The sequence below is a fragment of the Plectropomus leopardus genome, chromosome 19 (genome assembly GCF_026936395.1).
Source record: "Plectropomus leopardus strain MGB_pleo_1.0 chromosome 19, ASM2693639v1, whole genome shotgun sequence".
Lineage (NCBI taxonomy): Eukaryota > Metazoa > Chordata > Actinopteri > Perciformes > Serranidae > Plectropomus > Plectropomus leopardus.
This window is the reverse complement of record NC_142194.1, coordinates 17527402-17540898: the sequence shown is the minus strand read 5'-3', so window position 1 is coordinate 17540898 and position 13497 is coordinate 17527402. Positions and strand designations below refer to the sequence as shown.

Sequence of the window (13497 nt, the reverse complement as noted above, 5' to 3'; positions counted from 1 at the left end):
AGGAGTCTGAACCACTTGTAAATGATCCAGTGATTATCTGCTAAGGCATGAAAAAGAGAATTGCAGTGATCCAAGTGGGACAAAATAAAGGCATGAATGATCATCTCCATCTGGAGGAACAACGAGCCAGAGTTTAGCAATATTCCATTCGCAGGTAAGAAAAGGAGCAGCTTGAATCCTTGACACACTGGTCGAGACTGAATGAATACAAGATACTCAATACATCTCTTCACTTTGTGAGACACAAATAAGCAAAGATTTATCTACACTGAGATGCAGAAACAGGATGATAACACAATCCCTCATAAATTGTTTTTACACTTTGAGGCTAAATGTTCTTGAAATGCGATATACCTTTAAAACTACTAATCATCTCCCCAATGGAAAGCTGGCAGAATAACAGCCAGGAAATGACTGTTCATATGGTCGGAAAGAGATAATACAGACGGGATATTAAAGAACACAAACTAATACTCACTCACACAGGCAAACAACACACACACACTTATGTGTTATTAAAGAAATGCCTGTTTGTTGTCATATGTCGCACAGGTTATTTTCCAATGAAAAACATGCACATGTATGTATGTGCATACTGTTTCCCATTTACCCCACTGTATAGGTTCAATTATGGTCCGTCAAGTGTCTGCTGGCATCATTTATATTAAAATATATGGCAGAGTTTGGTGAAACCATTAATTACTTCATATTGACTTTGTAAAATATTTAATATATTCTTTTTTTTTCTTATGATTCTTTCTTCTTTTATCCATTTTAATTTCATTATATATGTATTTTTATTTGTTTTAAAATCATTGTTTATATTTTATTAGTTATTGGTTGATTTTTTACACTTTGATAAATGTGCCTTAAAGGGGTCTTATACACTGAGCATATATACATTGTATCTACCCTGTGCAGGTGAAATAATGCAGGGGAGGATCACGGGGATATATGTAAGTGTTGGGAACCTGTTGTGTGAATGTATCTTGTTTATTCTTTTTTTCTTTAATTTTTTTAAATTTTATTTTAATTTTCTTTCTTTTTTAAAATTTTTTTTCTTTAATACACATTTACCAACTTGCCATCCATCATCATATATAGATGTAACTCATTTGTCATGTCAAGGTTTTATCTCATGTAAACAGTAAAAATGATGATTGATAAAAATGAAATAGAATACAATGTGTGACAGGGCGAACTAAACACTCCTCTCTTTCCATCTTTTTCGGGGGGGGAGAATTCTATTATTTGACATCCCATGGTGGCTAAACTGGTTCTTGAATACAGCTGCTCGTCTCCTGGCAACAGATGTCTCCCATCCTGGCACACGATGTGCTTGCTGTGGCAGCACACCTGGCACATCAGATGCATCAGATATGACAAAAAGTATACATTACACCTAAGATGCAGCACATGTCCCACCATCAAGGAATTACTGTCTGAACAGCCTGAAACACACAGCAATCACTAATACAGGACAGACATACACCAAACATAAAAAGCACTATTAGGAAACATTTTTTCATCAGCAAGTGAACTTTTCTTTGCCTGATTATGTTTTTCCATTTTTTGGTTTGTTAACAACTAAAATGGGGTGTTTTCAGGACATCACACACACAAATTTGCAAACACACACACTGTACACACTCATACAGTCCTCCATGTTTAGAAAGCAAAGGCCTGTTGCTATGAAACCAGCAAGCATAGACAGCTGAAAGCTGTATTTTACCTAAGTGAACACGTTATCACACTCGAGACTGCTCGTACAAAGATAAACAATCAATAGTTTCAAGAGTACCTGGCTTAATGTACTGAAGGAAAGGACTAATGTTACACACATACAGGCTTTGATTTAAAGCAATAATGTAGCTTTCAAAGAAGGCAGCTGTTTAAAAAAATCATCTAATGGGCTAATCAAAGTGAGGCATCCTAAAATGTCCTGGACTGGGATAAAGAGAACAAATTTAATAACTTTGTCCACAGTCATTTCAAGTATCCATTCACACAGAGAAAGTCCAGGGCCAAAGGCCATGCTGGCTGCACTGCTGACAAGAAGAAAAAGACCTGAGAGAAATATGTTGTGAAGATATGTATGAGTGTCCATGGCTTTGGTTGCTGGGCAGCTAAAACATACAACTAATATGTTTAAGTTCCTGCTCCACTTGTCTTTCACGATATGCCCCTTGTCAGCTGACAGTGATCTGCAGTGCATCTCAATTGTTAGGTTTCAATTTTTCACACAGTTATATCAGACACTCCAGAAGGGTTGTTTTCCATAGAGTGGTGCAAAATGAGTCCTAAAACCTGGACATGAGTTAGCATTTTAGCACTCTTGATTCCCTAGCCTCAAAGTCAATGGGTTTTTTGAATGGGTTTTTGGTTAGATGCTTGAAAAAAGGTCTGTTGTTACCACAAGCTGAAGAGACTTTCATGTTCTACAACATAAAATATGTTAATAAATACCCCACTTGTGATATCTGACTTAAAACAGACAGTTGCTAACAACTGGCTAAGTTAGACTACAGAACGTAATCATGGCAAAGACAGATTTGCAAGCTTGTGGCAACGTTAAAGTCATGTGACAGTGGCATAGTTTGTTTATCGCTTAACATTGGGGATTGCATTTATGCTTCAAAAATCATAAAGGAAGTGTGAATTTGTGAAGATTATCTTGCTGAACAAAACATGCAAGTATAACCAAAATCCAACGGTGAAATCCTGCTGGCTTTTTGTCAATAGAACCAGGGCGATGTTAACTTCTGTGTTGGCCTACGAATAAACATCAACACTGCAGGACTTTATTAAAATGATTGTTGTTTTCTATTATTGACCCCAAAACAGTGCAGGTTACTGAGATAATTTATTCACAGTAATGATTTGTTTATTCGTATAGGGTCATCTTTGAGTTTCCCTTGACAAGTAACAGCAGAATGGGCAAATTAAACAGAGAGGCTTCACACTAAACTATGACAAAGTACAAAAGTTATTTTTTTTAAAAAACAGTTAAGATACAGCTTGAGTGATTGACAGTGCCGTCTCTCACAAAACATGTCATTGTCAAGATATCATTTGGCAGAGGCACTCCCAGTTATGGAAAAACACTGCACAACTTAATTTTCTTTTACACAATAACTGGGTTTCTCACATAATTTCATTTCTGGAATTACTGAAAGAAGGTTTAAAACCTGTGAGTGCTTTTGTTCCGGTTGGCAAATTAAACCCAATTTTAATCGATCCAAAGAGTGCCATGCTGAAAAACTGCATTGACTAAGAAGAATTACCGTTATGGAATGGATTATGAGTCAGGCTTAGACAGACTTAACTTACTTTTCAACCACACACACACACACACACACACACACACACACACACACACACACACACACAAACACAAACACTGGCATCTAGACACAAAAGAATCAGGTCAGATTCTTGTTTCAGAGTTCCTCCTGAACCATAATGGGACATTAGACATAATCATTTCTGCGAATAAGGTCAGCGAACCTGTGAGTTTAATTATCATGGTAACACAGGTCTTACATATCTGTAGATTGTTGTGGTCTCACAACAGGACAAAATGACAACCATAATGAACTATTGATTTTAAGTTTAGTTTTTGTTGCCACCAGGGGCATTGTAATGGGGGAAAAGTGGGGGCCTGGGATGAAAAGTTAGGTTTTGTTTCTTTTATCTTTTCTAAGTAATAAGAATAACTTTTTAAACTGGCTGAATAAATCTGTTTAAAAGACTAGTAGAAGCTTTCTGAAGCCCCCCTCACACCTTTAAGGTGCAAAATGGTTTAGTCCACCACTGCACTAAATGCAGCTAGAGCTGAGAAAAGCCTCATTTCCACTGCACAAAAACCCTGCCAACATCTGCTAACATCTTTATAATGCAATGGGAAAGTGTACAATCTGCATTTCTACCTGCGTCAAATGCACAAATTTTCATCACCTCCAGCTTCAGTCAGCATTGATGGAAACACGACATCACAACATGTAATGTCAACTCCTTAAACAGTGAGATGCAACAATGCACCGTCACTAATTAAACTTCATCTCCACAAGCAGCACTGAAATATCGATGCAACTTAGTCTGCACCGATTTTGAAAGAGATACTGAATAAGTAAGAGATAGTGTATATAATAAGCAATAAGCAACCAACGTAAAGTTTTCTCAACCCTCTGTCCATGCTGCTTTCTGTTGTTTACTTCTTACTTTTTGGCTGTCTGTGACTTCAAAGAGCCACACCAGCACCCCCTCATCCCCCCAAAAAGGGAAAATCAGGGTTCCAATAAAAACAGAAAACAAAGCAAACTGACTTTGTCAAAAATTAATTAAATAAATGAATAAAAATTAAAAAAAAACTAAATTTAAGCCTGAAGGTGATATGGATCAAGAGAGGAAGGGTGGTGGGGGCCACAGACACTGACAATGCATTGGGCCCAGAATTTTGTCCCTTGTTACCAACGTGGTTAAAAAAAAACACATTTGCTACAACTATTCATTTTCAACTATGTCCTCATTTTTGTTCTTTCTTTTTTGGTTTTCTTGAAAAAATTAAATATAGACAAAAGAGTGAAAATCAAGGATGGGTGAAAAAATGTACAGAAAATTGCATGGATCAAGCTTACTTCTTGTGCTGATTCTCCTTTCGGTCAGCAGAGCCCAGACTCTGTAAATAAGAGAAGAAAAAGAGACATTACAATCAAAATCAAAAAGACTGGTGGCATGCTATGTTCTCCATCCTTTAGTATTCTCCTATAGAGAACATGCTAACAACCATGAGGCTGGTCAGGATTGGCTATTACGGGAACAAATCAGTTTCATCACAATATTATATTACATAGATTTATTTGAAAATGATACAATATTTGTTGATATCACAAAGTCTGGCATGAAAAGATTTTATTTCGATTCAATTCAGGGGCCTGCAATCAATTTGAAATAATATCAGTAAATATCCTTACTATATTGTCTTTTTCTTGGCTGCCTGTCACTGTCTGCCTTGTACGAGGTTACTAGCACTGATTGTTTGGGAAGGACTTCTTGGGTGGAAATGGTGATTATAGACATGCTATATGAATTTTAAAAAATAAAGGCATATATTAAAGATGATGCTTTGTATTTTGCATCTATAATACTGCTCATTGATAACTGAATCAATATATTTTTCAAGACTGATGTATTGTTACACCCCTAATTTTTAGCAAACATGTGCATACAGTGTCTTCCAGCAGCAATACCCCTCATACAAAAAACATTCACTTAAGGGTCTTCAAAAAATGTACTGCTATCAATCAAAGCATCAGCAAGTTAATTAACAAAAAAACAAACAACAAAAACAATTAAATTTAATCCTTTGGAACCTGGAGTGATATTACTTCTCTTGTGCTGCTTTCAGATGCCTTTCACAAGTATTTAAACCTTTGAACCCTGAGCAAATTGGTGTAATTTATTTAAAAAAAAGGAGAAAAAGGGGGAAAAGGCAATGAGCATCTTGGTAAGAAATGTGCCACAAATGATGAGAAATTAGTAAATAAAATTAATAAATTATTTAAAAAAAGAGGTATGAAAAAATGTCTAGGGAGAATTTTCTCAGGAAACAAGAAAAAAAGCTAATAGAAAAAAGTATTGAAATGATCAAAATTTATTTTACAGAGTTATTATAATTTTTCAAGCAGATTTTTCAAAGTCTTGTTTGCCTCGACTTTCTTTTATATTTTATTTTATATTTTTTCTTTTTGTTCTCCCTTTATATTTATCTATTTATTTTACTAATTTGAGGTAATTTTACTGTGACTTTTCTTTTTTCTAATTTCTTACTTATTTTTGGGCAATTTGTTGTTGCTCATTGCAAGAAATCAAGCCAAATTTTTGTTCAGGTTTCAAAGGATTAAAGAAACACAAAGACAGAGATATTCTGCTTCTCCTTAATTGAGTTTGGTTTATTACAGTTGTGGTGACTGGCAGTAATTTATGTCACAACCCTCCCACTAATGTGGATCTCTACCTTCAAGACAACACCAATCAAATGATCAATGCCACCCTGTGAGAGCCAATTACATGGGTAATGACCTTGTCTCTAGTGAAAAATAATTAGCTCCCTGGTTACAATTATGCACACCTGTACAGTGGATTTCCTTTATTCACTGCCATTCATCAAAATGTGTTTTCTGTGTGTAAGTGCATGTATGTTTAGGAAGAAAAGCTTGAATGTGGAGAAAGCAAGAAGAGAGACGTGTTTAAAAGCTAGGTGACGAAGACAACTGAGTTCGGAAATTCCAGGTGCCAAAAAAATAAATAAAAAGAAGAAGCCTTCTTACTCAACAGGGGTTGTCTGAACACATCCCTCCAGCAGAACCAACTAATTAGGCGCACATGCACAGCACACACATCGACACAAAAACCCACACAAAGATGCAAACACACACATCATATCCCTCTGCTCTCTACATCTTCTCGAGGTGTATATCCCTCAGGAGTGCTACATGCTGAGACAGACAGTAGTGCACACACAACAAACACACACTTCACACGCACATAACTGGCCTAAAGCTGGAGATACTCTTGGAGTGATATTCTGTTGCTGTTTTACATTTTCACATTTGGCATGGTGGTTCATTTAAGCAACCATGCCATCACTGGAATAAGATTAGATAACACTGCAATAAAAAATACGCAATTGGTTTCAATGCTCACATAGAATATAGGAATCAGAAATATAGCTGATCGGTTTCAAAACGACATTTTTTTTCCTAATTCTAGACTGTCTGGGCTGGCATTAGAGCTGCAATGATAAACCGATTAGTTGTCAACTATTAAATTGATCTCCAACTAATTTGATAACGGATTAATTGATTTGATTTTTAATTTTTTTTAGAAAGTCAAATATAAACATTTCAGCTTCTTAAATGTATATACTTTCATGTTTCTTTTCTCCTCTATTAAAGTTAACACAATATATTTGGGTTGTGGACTAAACAAGGCATTGGAGGATTTCATTTTGGGCTTTGGGAAACATTAATCTACATTTTTACCTTTTCTGACATTTTATAGACCAAACAACTTTTTGATTAATTTAGAATATAAATGACAGATTAATCAATGATTAAAATCGTCATTAGTTGCAGCCCTATTGTGCATTGGGGGAGTGGCAGAGTACACTATCAGCAGGTTGCCAATATTACATTGAGGACCCCAGCTCGTTAAAGTTTGAACCTAGAATCCTTTGTGAGACCGTGTACTGATACAGGTATGGATGTATTTAAGGAACTGGATACCAAATTTAAAGATGGCACCTGCATGAATAATTTTCCAAGACTTTACTGTAATTGTTAATGGATGAAAAGTCATTTTTGGCCACCTTGCACCATATGACCATTAATTCCAACTGTGGACACTATGTCAAACGGCCTCACAGCCAAGCACTGTTGCTAGGTGCTATCCTAACAACATCTCACGTCATATTACAAGTGCAATGCAGTAGGTCTTAGGGCGCACACACCGTGTGGGTGTCTTTAAGCACATCTGCTATTTTCGTTAACGTAGGTGCAGTATAAAAAGGCTGGCTGAAGTTGAATATAGATCGGAGGATGTGGTGATTAATAGATATACCTACTGCCGATGACATCACTGGTCTCATCACTCTGAAACAGCTGTGACTCATGACGGCAATAGTTAAATAAATGCAATCTTTCTCCAGGAAATCATGTGGTGTGGTGCCTTGTGTTTTCATTGTTGTGCATTTGAGTATTTTGTTGTACTTTGATTAAACCATCAGATTGGCAGCAGAGTAATGTTACCAAAATACCACACAGATGGCCAAAATTTATTTTAAGGTCAGGAAAATACGGTTGGAGTGCTGCTGGTGCTGGTTGTTGCGCCACCATGAAAGTATGGGAGACAATGTTTCCAATCTTATCTGGTAGCAATTAACAAACTCAGTATCTGCTGGTGCTTAGAGACTTTGGTGTGACTGTTTCGCTGTACATCCAATGCATCCTGAAAAAACAGGCATTCCCTTTGAAACTAAAACTGTACATCAGAGAAAGTCCCTGTTTGGAGTGTGAGTCTGTGCATGTGAGGGCTTTTATGTGAGCAGTGCAATGACATTTTGACCAGCAAGTGACTCCCCTTCTCTGGTGTTGTATGTGTGTGTGTGCGTGTGTGTGTGTGTGTGTGTGTATGTGTGTGTGTGTGTGTGTGTGTGTGTATTTGTGTGTTTATACATGTGTGTGTTCTTTTATGTGTGTAGCGCAGTGACATTTTACCCAGCAATTGACTTCTCTGTGCGTTTAAGTCTGCATATGAGTTCCATCCTCCTGGTGGGGACAGGATAGTCCATACGGAGTGACTGACCTTTCACCTCCCAGCTCCCCCACAGTGCCCTTAGCTAGTGCCACTGTGCCATGGGGATAAGGGCAAGTGGGAGTGTTTCAATTGAAAGATGGATCTGTGAGGGGTGAAGGAGCACTATAGAGCTACCTGCCAAGCTGAAATGGTGATCGCATCAGAGCACGAATAAGCAGGCTGAGACTTAAATTCTTCAGGCAGAAGCTTTGTCTATATTTTCTACTGAACATATAGACAACAGAACAACAAGCAATTACAGTTGACTTGATAACTGAATTTTGAGAAATTACAGACTCTGTCCCTCTCTTCATATAATATGCCAAACCTCGAAATTTTAGCGACACATGAGCAGAAGCATTAGTCTGATAATTCTGCCAACAAACTGCATTTTTATACTTATATGTTTGTCTTCTCTTGCAGACCACTGAAAGTGCATCACAACAGCTGCTTATCAGATAAGCATAGACATGGGGTTCAGTTCTTGTCCAAGAATTCGACATGTAGACTGCAAAAGCCAGGGTTTGATCCACCAACCTTTGGATTAGTTGATGACCGCTCTAGGTATTCACAACAAAAGTGCTCTCTTTTTGAATCGTCTTACTAGCGTGACTGCATACCGGAAGGTATTTAGAATTTATTTTGAAGAACCTGAAATTTACCACCTGTAGAAACACTGACGGCCAAACAAACACATATGAAATCATTCCCCATGTGACAGTTTGTCACAATATCCTCTGTCAAACAGAGAATTTCACTTCAACTAAACTTGTATCATTGTTCAAAATGAATAGCATACGAATGATATTTTGCCAGTTTGCACACCTGCCTCTCACAAACCTGGCTCACAGTGTTTCTGCAACTTGCCATCTGCATCCTTTCACATCTGTCCACATGTATCCACGGATAGTACCACTTACAATCATACAAAAATAAGAGCAAAAATATAAAATCAGAACTAACAGCTCCTGAGCAATCTCAGATGATACAAATCTTTTTCCTCCTCAAGCATCATTTATCTCCCCAAGCCTCAAAAAGCATGCTTCTATAGACAAGGGTAGCAGGAGACATCACACCTGGCAACTAATAGAGCTATTCTTAACACCTTGGTCAATTATCCTAATGATAACAGGAAACATGGAAGACAGTTAGCTGATTTTACACATCAAGTATAGGACATGTTTGTAACTTCTGTGCAAACACATTCAAAAATCAAGAAGAATTAGTGATTAAATGGCCCTTATAATGATAATAGATTCATATGAATCACTTAGTCAGTGGTAAAATCATTAATCAGACTCCAGTTGTAGCCACACGCTTACATCTGTGAGTATGAAAGCAGGTGTGTGAATGCATATCTTTACAGCAGGTACCAAAATAAGAAAAAAAACTGGCATTCCCTAACAGCTGTGAAATTATTAACAACATACACTGTATTCCTGCCAAATGCCTCAAAAGCATAATCCGCTTAACACGTGTTTCTTTAAATACTGACTCACTAGCAAACAGAAGTACATGAGCACTAACACATAATAACACCGTCGTATTTGCAGAATACCTGCACTTTCAGTCCATTCATTCCAGCACACACACATACCTGTCAAGTCCGACCCAGTGAACCCAGTCGGAGAACGTTACTCCACTCTCCCTTCTTTTTCTCTCCTCTTTTCAAACCCCAAAGTCTTCACTACGGTGTTCCAACAGTGGCTCTAATTGTGGTTCACCTGTCCAACTTCAACTCTTTAGCTCTGATTTCCCCTCCCTCCCTATCGAGCTCTCTCAGTTCTCTGTTTCTGTCTAAAGCCGTTGGTCACACGAAGGTTTATGAAGCTTGCGCCGATGGTGGCTGCTACCGCCACTGACTTGTTGTACTTTAATTGTGGTTGCTAGGCGATAAGCTTCTCCAATTCTGCACACAGAAAGAAGGGGAGGACAGGAGAGGAGGGGGAGAGAAAGTGAGAGAATAGGTGGCGTAGGGGGTAGGAGGAAATGCTCATTATAGACACAGTAGCCTGAAGAGAATGATCAGCGGGGAGAGGTTTACAGGAGGGGAAGAAGTTGTGCAGATGAGAGGCATGGATGGATGGAGAAGAGGAGACTAATATAGCAGGTGCACTTCCTTGTTTTCACTCTGGGACCTTGTGCAGCCTGGAGCACTTAAGTCAGAGAAACAGTACACTTCGAGGCTTTGTTATAATACTTTACTAAATTTGACAAACATGCAGAGCATCTCTGTACACACATTTATTGAGGGCACTGTCAGTTTTTCTGCTTGCAAAAAAAAACTGAAAAGAAAATTGAGACTCAGCATTTTTTTTCCAATTAAGTTCTAAAGGACATTAACATCTAAAGTCAGCAGTAAATAAATAATTAGCTAATTATCCTTTTGAGCCACATTTCCTTTCTTGTCTTTGATGTACACAGGTGTCTAAAGCTGACAAACAGCTCAAATAGGTTTTTGTGTGTATACTATGTTATGCACTGTATTTATTAAAAGATTTACTTGGAATGGAATCCCACCCCATTGTTACACTTGTCAGACTGATAAAAGCTTAATATGGCATTCATAAAAGGTGAGCGAGAACAGATGTGTCACAATGTGTGATTTTGTTGATTAGGCGAGAATAGCAGTTAGTCATCAGTGTACAGTGGTTGATGATAAAACAGATATTATAACAAGATTCAATATGTTGTAGTTTAAATGTTTATTGAGGCTTCTCTCAAGACCTAAAAAAATCTACTGCACACTAATGCGGACCACCAAAGAGACACTGCAAGAGTGGATGAGTTTAGTCTCTTCAACAATCAAATTTTATTTTAAATTAGATAAAACATAATTGTCTCATCCCACATAAAAAAAGATTATGCTCACGACTGCCGGGTAATATTTCTACATGTGTACAGACTCTGACAGTCAGTATTACTGTTAACACCATGAACAATGTTTTTTTTTTTCCACATAAAGCTAATTCACATGAGATCTATTGACTTGTGATATCCCCAAGGCAAGTCTTACATAAGATGTTGGAGTGATTCTCTGCAACCCATAAATTGCCAGCATCTACTGCATGTTTTCATTATTTATTTAATTAGAGTTTCATATATTTTTCTTTTAGGAGTACAGTGGGGTTTTTTGTTGTTGTTTTTGGTGCAACGTCACCTACTTCCAAGGTAAATTGACCAATGAGTTTCCACTCGTGGCAGTCATCAAGACCCTAATGGTCTTACAATTAAGTTGCAAAACATCACTTACAGTATGAAAAAAAACATCCAAAACACAAGTTTTACACTCAGTGGTTAAATACTTTCAAAATAGTAAAGCTACGCAACAGGGTTTTCTATATGCACATTCTTTTATTTGTGGCAGCCCACCATGATAACAACATCTGCTGCCATGTGCAAATTTAAATTTTTGAAGGATTACTATTCATTAGGAGCACTTCTGATTTAATAAAGTAATGTTAGCTTTAATAAAGTAAAATCACTTTATTTCTATTTTGTGATGAAAATTTTTTAAAAATGACTTAACAAGTCTCTGGTGTATGGCAGTGACCTTGAGGATCATCGACCGTTAGACTGCTGGACACATAAAATTAGTTCTTTACCCACGAGTTGAGTATCAATCTAAAAGGACGATTATACACGGGAAACCAGCATGCAGAGAGCACATGTGGAGAGCACTGGTCATGAACAGCAAGCAAATCATGCTTCCTCTTACAGTAGTCGCCCACCCGCTCAGACTTTTAGCTCTGGTGGACGTCAATATAAATCAATTTCGTCACGAAATCTACATTGTGTTTAGTGGCTGGCCACTTTTTTTGAGACTGTGGGTAACTGCTGTGTGTGAGTCAATGTGTGTATGTGCATGTACTAAAGACAGTATATGTGTGTATGGTGTTGGCATGGTGTATTATGACTCACTGTGTGTTTTCAATGTCTGGCTGTGGGCACACACAAATCTCTGCCACCTCATTGTCCGCTGAGTGAGTACTGTGCAGCCTGAGCGGTATAGGGAACATTACTCATAGCTGGTGGAAATGTCAAACATGCTGGCATTGCTCTGAAAGGATACACAGGAAATTCTGTCATACTTTCTTTTTTTATCCCCTTCATTCCTACTTGTGTCTGTTCATCCCTCCATCACCACTCTTGCTTTCTTCAGCAATAAAATCCACCTGACAGTTTCTGAGGCTGAGACTATAGGAGATGCGAGCACCCAGCATGCACCTCTGTGGGGCCGCAGCAGGTTGTCCTGACACCTGTCAGTCAAGAGAAGCTTTTCTAATTATAACTCACACACAATTACACACACATCCAAATGCACGCTCATACACACTCATTCTCATACATGCACACATCAACACACAACTTCCTTGAAAGGCTCTCAATGGGTTCCTGGTGGCCTTTCAGTGTATCCCTCCCATACAGGCTCCTGGGAGGAAGTGTAACAGCTGGCTTCAGGATACACATTATGCCCTGCAAAGCCTCCCAAAATAACAATGAAATAATATTATCACTAATAATAATAATATCAGAAACTGCAATGTTAATGTGCAATGTGTAATCATTGTGCTGTTAAAATGTGATAGTGAAAATTCATAATGTACAGTAAATAATTGTAATAGAAAAATGTTCTAATAACTTGCTAGACAAATATATTTTGCTGTTGATAGAGGAGCAAAGCAATACATATTTGTCTCAAAGTAGAAGTGAAAGTATGTTCATTAATACAAAACACTGATAGCATTTGTAATATTTCACAGTGACACGTAGACCGAAGATTACAACAGATTTGAGATACGAGTCTTCCAAGACCCTTTCCAACTAGCAACTATTGGCCAGTAGGGTCAGTGCATTTTTACTGCTTAATCGATTGCCAGATTTGTTTGGACTGAGGGCAGTTTTCTGTGTGCTGTGGTAACAAAGCACAACTCAATTATAAACAACAGCTCAGAGCGGTCAACTGGGGGCCTCGCACGCATCTGGGTTGGCGAAGGGAAAATAAAGGGTGAGAAGGTGAAAAAGAGCAAGAGATATGAAGAAAATGAAACAATTTAGATGGAACTAAAATGGAGTCATGGGGGAGAAAGAAGGGAAAGAGGGTAGAAGGAAGGCAAATAGATTAAAATATAAAACAGTAGT

General features: G+C 37.7%; 1 protein-coding gene across 4 annotated transcripts in view; it reads right to left on the bottom strand.

The window, feature by feature from the left end:
- ankfn1b (ankyrin repeat and fibronectin type III domain containing 1b) overlaps window positions 1–13497 on the bottom strand; it is a 170350-nt gene that overhangs the window by 65286 nt on the left and 91567 nt on the right. For 3 of the 4 annotated variants that reach the window (XM_042507254.2, XM_088070305.1, XM_088070304.1), the window contains one exon: window positions 4638–4678. In XM_042507254.2, the coding sequence (XP_042363188.2) occupies window positions 4638–4678 (41 nt within the window). Of the gene's footprint in view, window positions 1–4637; window positions 4679–9952; window positions 10207–13497 lie in introns of those variants that run through there. The other variant, XM_088070306.1, reaches the window with a different exon arrangement.